Raw genomic sequence first — 7,603 nt, forward strand, 5'->3', positions numbered from 1 at the left:
GAAAGAGTCGAACATGATCAAAATCTGATTTAAATAGTTTCAAATCATGTTCAAATCTTAAATATTGTTCTAATCTGACTCAAATCATTTTTTTATCATCAAATTTGAACCAAGCCAAATAATATTAGAATCTACTATAATCACGTTAGATGATATTAAAATCTAATTGAACCATAATGAAACTTATTCAAACTCATTTTAAACATGTTTTTGAACCATATTCGAATAATATTTAAACAATTTTCAGACCTCTTCAAAATTTGATTGAACAAAGTTCAATGTCAAATTAGGTTAAAACTAGGTTAGAAATTATGTTTTTGTGTTCCTAATCAGATATATGTAATTTTTAGAACTGTTGATCTGAAATAAATTTTTAGATTTTTTTTTCAAATAAATTAAATATGAGCTATATAGTTATCCATACAAAGTCAAATTTCTCAACATAAATATTGCCTATGCGTGCAGTTTTTTTTTTTTTTTTTTCTCTCGGCGTTCAGAAACCCAGCCCTCGTCAAGCAGCTTGGAAGGTAGTGAACATTCATCACGCTAGAGCGCGATCAACGAGAATGAAATGGGGGACGAAGGGATATCCGAGTACGAGAAGCGTAGGCTCACGAGGATCGCCGAGAACAAAGCAAGGCTGGAAACACTTGGGCTTCCCCATCTTGCCTTCTCTCTTATCGGTTCTTCTTCCAAACAGCCGCCGAAGGCGCGGGACCTAAAGAAGAGTAAGGATAAGCGCCTCGTCGGAGCTGGCGACGAGGAAGATGAGGATTACAGGCCCTCTGATGATGATGCAGGGGCAGAGCAGGATGGTGAAGGGGAGAGTTCAGTGGACAGCGAAGAAGAGGAAGAAAACGCGAGGGCTTCTTCCATTTCCCGTTGGAAGGTGCGGTTTCTTGGTTCTAATTTTTACATAGATTTGATGGGATTTCCTCGAAGAACTGGATGGTGGCCTGGGTTTTATTTTCGCATAGGTCAGAGAGTTACACAAGTTGTTTGTAGAAATGTCATAAATGCCATTTTTTTTCCTTTCTTCGTTTTTTATTTTAAGTATGATGAGCCCTACCAGAAACAGTTGATCGGTACGTTCTACACGATAGGGAACCCCCCTTCGTCCCTACATCCCTTTTGAGGTAGAATTCCGATATTCTCTTCTGTTGATAACAAACTTTATGTATTCTTACACTCAAGGAAAAATGATGATGATAATGGCTTATCTTGATTGTTTTGAATCAGCTTTATGAATTCTCATGCTCCATTTATTCTTGTTTAGTGTTGAATGAGGTGGCCCATTTTGCTTCTAATTCTTCTAAGTTAGCTATATTCACCCATCTAAATGGCGTATCTTCTGCCTGTGTTATACATACTTAAACTACCTTAATATATTTTACATTTTAGATTTGCGCTTTTTTTAATGTAATCATTTCATACTAAGTTCTTCGTACTTTTATCATACATTTATGCTAACATTCACTTTTTAACTATTTGGCCATGTTTGCCTTCTTTTCAACCATCCAACACATAGATCCATATTACATAATTTGTTCTAATGCTAATTTATAAAAAATTAAGTTTTAAATTTCCAGGACATTCACTTATTACGTAATACTCTTTAAGGCATTTATTCATTTTTAATCACCTACTTTGACTTTAATTGTTATTGTTGATTGGGGCGTAACTTTTGTATATCTTTATTATATACACTTGAGCTTATAAATAAAATAGTGGAGAGTACAAGAAAGGAAACAAATAAAGGAGAATAGTAATATGAAAAAAGTATGTCTCTTAATATTATGCTAATATCTCTAAATATAACTACCTGCCTAATATGTGAATACTTTCCTTTAAGAGAGAGTATATATATATACATGTTAGCTCCAGCTTATTACATAATGAGATAAAGGTAGTGATTTAGAGCTTTGGTAAAGAGGTTTGCCACTTACTCAAAATTTAAAATATGAGTAATAATTTTCTTGGATGACACAACATCCTGAATGAAGTGACGTCAAGTGACGTCACACTTAAATATATTTAGTATGTTCATGAAAAATAGGATGGTTGGCAGTGTAAATGACATCATGATTGTTACAATATAGTGTCATAGGTTGAGTGACAAAAATTCAAACTACCTTAAAAGAATTTATATCCAGTAAATTGTATATGTAGAATGAGCCATAGCTCTATATTCAATTTCAACCACAATCATTTGTTTCTTGCCTTTCTAGATGACCCATTTGCCCCCAACAAAAATATATATCTTGTGGTTGATTTCCTATTTTTAGCTAAGCTAATTGACACTGTTAATGTGTACAAAAACCAAGAAAAGAAGGATAATAATGTAGAATTAGTAATGGCTAGTCTTAATGACATTAATAATGTGTACAAAAACAAAAAGAAGGTTAATAATCTAGAATTAGTCGAGACAAGTCTTCTTGAAGGCTAAAGATGTTTCAAAGATTTATCTTGATGCATATTTCTTGACCAGGGACAAAGAAACTATAGTTATTGGTGGCTTGGGGCAGCAGTCTTCAGAGTGCTAGTTGAAGAACGACAACCATCAAGACTGCTTGGATGGAACTCTGTAACCTTCAAGCCGGTTGGAAGAAGGAATGGATGTCTAGGAAAAGAGGATGGGGGCAATTGGACAACAGGCTGACTAGAAGAAAAGACTTCAGACAACTGCAAGAAGTCTTGACGGCGGATGGAAGAAATGGAGGAGGCAGGCCGGCTAGAAGAGGGGCTTCATTTGGTTGCAAGAAGACCTGATGATGGCCGGAAGAAGTGGAGGAGAATGTGATGAGGACATCAGTAGGAGATTTTGGCGCGTATATCAGAGAAGACATCAGAGATCGACAACCATGATCAGGAGCTTTTATTTTTGATGCATTTTATGTATTGTTTATTTTTATATTTCAGTTTTTCATATTTTACCCCTATGGGTAGTTAGTTTTATGTTGTAGCCCTAAGGGCATTTTAGTCCTTTTTCTTTTGTCATGTTGAAGCCTATATATAAGGACCCTTCTATTGTATTATGATGATGATTTGATGAATAAAATTCTTAGCTTTTGTCTTCTTCAATGTTGTAGCTTTGAGAGAAGAAAGAGAACCCTAGGTGAGGGTGATTGCAATACCCGTCAGTCTTCGGAAGAGTCAAAGGCTCGCGACTAGTATCTTGTGGTTGATCCATCTTCCCCCTCCCTTACCTCCACCACTGGCCACCCCTCCTAACCCATCCCAAACCCGCCGGTTTTCAATTCCCCCTTCGTCCCCCCTTCTAAACCCGACGCCCCTCCCCTTTCCGCCGCCCCACCACTCGAAGCTGCCGGCCTCCCAAGGTCTCCAAGCCGCCAGCCAACTAGTGCCCACAAGTTTGATTTCCAATTCAATTTTTTCCTTAATCACCTTCCTAAAATAGCCTATTATTGATTAGGAAAGTTTCCTATTTGAATTCAAATCAATATTTGAATTTAAAACTCTTTCCTTATTGATAAAACTAATTTAGGAAACCCCTTCAATTAAATCAAATCTGAAATTAAATTTTAGATTTGATTTCAATCTCTAATTAAAGTCAAGGGTCCACATACATTGAACCTAGACACACTCTCTCCCTCCTCATATGGCCGACCCCCCTTTGTCTTTTCTTTCTCGAATTTAATCCTAAACTCCAATTAAACTCCCCCATAAATCCCTCCTAAGCCGCCGGTTCCTATAGTCCTATTTTGAGTTCAAATTATTCCCTTCCCTCCCTTTTGGAAAATCTGAAATTAAATTAAGATTTCTAAATTATTTCCTTCCACCTCCCTAGCCCAAAATTTAAGAACCCTCCTAACCCTAGCCACCCCCCTCCCCTACTCAAATCCTCTCCACCCGTCGGCCCCTCCCTCCCTTCCTCCTTCACAAACCGCCGGCCCTCAAAGGATCCTAAGAGAGGAGTCTCCTGTATTTATGGATGGCCGATCCTGAAGTCGACCACGGTTTCACGTACGATTCTCAAGGGAAAATCAATATTCTTCAGTCGCCATTCTTCGATCCCGACTAGGAGCTAGAAGATTACCTCGACGATTACGTTGACTGCATACTATTCCACCTAGCCGAGACTATTGACGAACAACGACCCTCCGGACAGTGGCAACTCGTCGGACATCCACCCGTGTCTCCTTCTTCGACTACCTTCCCGTGGATCAAAACTGTTGGTGTCCTATCTCTCTTGGTGGCGTCGTTTGAATTGTTGAAAGTATCTCTCCGCTAAAGCCTTTCTTAGAGTGTGAGTGAGATGAAACTCTATGTGAATGTTCTAAATATTAACCCGTGAATTCTTATTACGGTATAATTAAGGTCAATTGTAATTTTTTATTTTATTTTAGTTGTTTTGATCTCCTCGCTTGTAATTGCATGCCAAAGCAAACTTTAACTGAAAATTCTTAAAGTTAATTCTTGTGGTTCATTAATCTTAAAGTAGCAAGCTTTACAATAATTTTATCAATTCCTGTTTGTATCACATCATCTTGGTATCAGAACATGGTTGCATGCTAGTTAAATTTAGGATCCCCTTCATACACATTCAATAGACGTCTTAGGTTGCATTCACCTCCGCATAAAAACATTTACATTATTGTTGTTTGCTGTCCACTATATCCCTTCATCATTTAGTGAGTTTTAGGTGTGTTAGCATGTAGGTTTAGGTGCTGCCCCCTATTCCTTAACATCCCTAAGTGTTACCAAGTGTATCCCAATGGACCCGGAACAAATTCAGCATACTTTAGACTTGATCGTTGGACAATTAGGCATTGTGACCCAAATTAGATAAACCTAAGGTGAGTTAGTTGACTTTAGATAATAAGCTGGAGACCGTCTAGACCACATTGAAAGGCTAGAAAACCATACGATGTACACTCCTTCTAGACCTCCTCCGTATGTCGAAGAACCACAAGCTGACTACAGATCACCTAGAGACCATTATCATCAAAACCATAGACCCAATTAGGAACCCGTAGGTCATGATCTGATTTGGAGAGATAATGATGCGCACATAGATGTCAATGGCGCAAAATAGAGCGTGCCATGGCGCACGGCGCGGCGCAAACGTTCAAAATGGCGTGCGCTATTTGTGCAACAGCGCGCCATGGCGCAAAATAGCGTGCGCCATTTGTTTTAATTTTTTTTAATGTAATTATAAATAAATTTTTTTTATATTTTTTTAAGATAATATATTTTCTAATTTTTAAATATATTAAAAGTATTAAGATAAATGTTAGATTGCATATTATTATCTTCTTAATGCTATTTACTTTCATTTAAATATATTTTAGTTGTATAAAGATTGATTACTTATTAGATTTGAAATTATGTTGGATTGATATTTATTTGTATTGTCGTTGTTTGCTTGTTATTATGATAGTTTGTCTTTCAATTTAATGATATTTCATATTCATGCTTATTATTTATAATTCTTTTATAATTTGCGCCATGTTCAAAATGGCACGCGCCGTGCCGTATGCTATGCTCCATGGCTCAAATAGGACCTTTGCGTCATGGTGCTCCATTCGCCGTTAACAAGTATGGATGTGCAGTTACTCAAGAACATCTGAATAGATGCCCCTTCTTTTAATGGTACCCTTGACCTCCAAGTTTTCTTGGATTGGCTTAAAGAATGGATAGCTATTAATGTAAGTGTATTAATCATTTATTTATGCTACAATTTGGAATTTACTAAAGTCTTTTACTAGTTATATTACTTTTGAAATTACTTATTATTTGATCACAAACCATACAGCGTTGTTGGCAGATGCTTTGTGATAAGTTTGACACTCAAAAACTCATTAGATATTATTGTTCAATGTATGTGCACTTTCCTACCAATTACATCCTGTGCCTTTTGGATTCAAAGAAGATCTTGGGGATGTACTACAAATGGAGCTTTGGTCATTGGAAAACTCCATATTAAGTGGTATAACATTTCAGAGGAGAGAAAAGTTATATTTGCTAAAATGAAGTTGATCGGTAGAGCTAGTCAGTACTGGACTAACCTTGAATATATGCATGAAACTCGAGGAGAATAACCTATCATTGATTGGAGAACAATGAAACAGGAGCTCAAGTAAAAGTATCTTCCCCCTTTCTACTACCCCAGACTTTTAGATTGTTGGAATAGGTTGACCAAGGTTAGTAAACATATTCATTTTGATTATTTATGGGGAATTTTTTTAGTACTTTTATAGACATCGACTATTTAACATATTCATTTTTATCCCTCAACTATTTAATTCTAATCCAAAAGAGTCCTTTGACCCCTCTAATGTAATCCCGTTGGGTTATTTTGGGTCATATTTGAGGAGTCATTTATAATTTGCGATTAAAATGACTCCTTAAAGATAGTCTAGATATCATTTTGACCTTTATCATCTTTCTATTTTACATTATATTTAGGGTTTGACTTAAGTTTCAATGCATTATTATTACTTTTTGGGTTGTTTCATTTTTTTTAAAATATGATGATAGAATTTTAGGACTTGTATATATTTGAATCTCAGTTTATTTATATTTGATTTCCCTATTTCTATAAATAAAGGCGATTTTAGGAATACATATCTGCTTTTGATGATTTTATGATCTGTTGTAGTGGCGAAGAGACCACCACCCCTACCCAACTTCTTTTCATGTTTAGAGCTGGACTTATGGAAGACCTTCGAAATGAACTCTTTGCTAGAGGAATTACTACCTTAGAGCCTGCTTGTAGTCTTGTGCTAGATCTAAAAGAATCTAAGAACCCTGCCCACTCGAAAAGCCAAGACTCTCGACCTAATCCTTTTATACCTTTCTCCAACCAACCTCAAAACAAACCACATGGTCCCATGACTGGTCGTCTCACTATTGGAAAATTCCAACCCCACTCTGACTATAAGAACAAAACCCTTGAACATGAGACACCAAAAACCCCTGTTGGAACCAAGGTTTAAAATTGTGTATTCGGGTATTGAGGCGTTTTTCGTTCGTGAGGCGAGGCGTAAGCCTCAAAATCAAAAAATTGCGTAAACATAAAATAATAAATTTTGTATATACTAATGAGTAAATAATATATAAAACATAAAAATGCACAAGATAAATAGCAATGACATTAACATATCACATAAAAAGTTAACAACTCACTAGTCATCAGCATTATCATCACTCATCAGTCATCACTAAGGGGGTCTTCATTTGAATCATCATTATGATAAGCTGCTCTCTCCTCTTCCCCCTCTCCTATAGAGTCCAATATCTCCCAATCAGCTTCTTCTTCCTCATTATTAGTTATCTTCCTCTTCCCTAAATAGTAAATATTTTTGAACAATATCATAATGAATAATAGTGTAATACATTAATAAAATTTTTGAACAATGCCAGGATATTTCTTCTCCTTTATTTGGCAGACCAGTGAGAAGGGCCACTTCATCAGCAGTGAAAGGAATGGGTTGACCTTTTATAACAAAGCATTGTTTTGAAATGTCCCACCTTGAGATCAGCTCATAAATAAGAGGGACATTTTGCTCAAACCCAGGAAATTCCAAAAACTGTATCATCTTTAAATGTTTCAATGTGTCATTGACTTCAGGAGTAATTT

The 7,603-nt window shown here is 36.2% G+C and overlaps 1 protein-coding gene across 2 annotated transcripts in view; it reads left to right on the plus strand.

Annotated features, from left to right (window-relative positions):
- The first annotated feature begins 461 nt into the window (after positions 1-461).
- LOC110106316 overlaps positions 462-7,603 on the plus strand; it is a 27,371-nt gene continuing 20,229 nt past the window's right edge. Inside the window, exon 1 of one of the 2 annotated variants that reach the window (XM_028694767.1) lies at positions 462-889. In XM_028694767.1, coding sequence (XP_028550600.1) covers positions 572-889 — 318 coding nt within the window. In that variant the 5' untranslated portion in view covers positions 462-571. The remainder of the gene's footprint in view (positions 890-7,603) is intronic. The other variant, XM_020836184.2, reaches the window with a different exon arrangement.

This window comes from Dendrobium catenatum, unplaced genomic scaffold, assembly GCF_001605985.2.
Source record: "Dendrobium catenatum unplaced genomic scaffold, ASM160598v2 fragScaff_scaffold_547, whole genome shotgun sequence".
Classification (NCBI taxonomy): Eukaryota; Viridiplantae; Streptophyta; class Magnoliopsida; order Asparagales; family Orchidaceae; genus Dendrobium; species Dendrobium catenatum.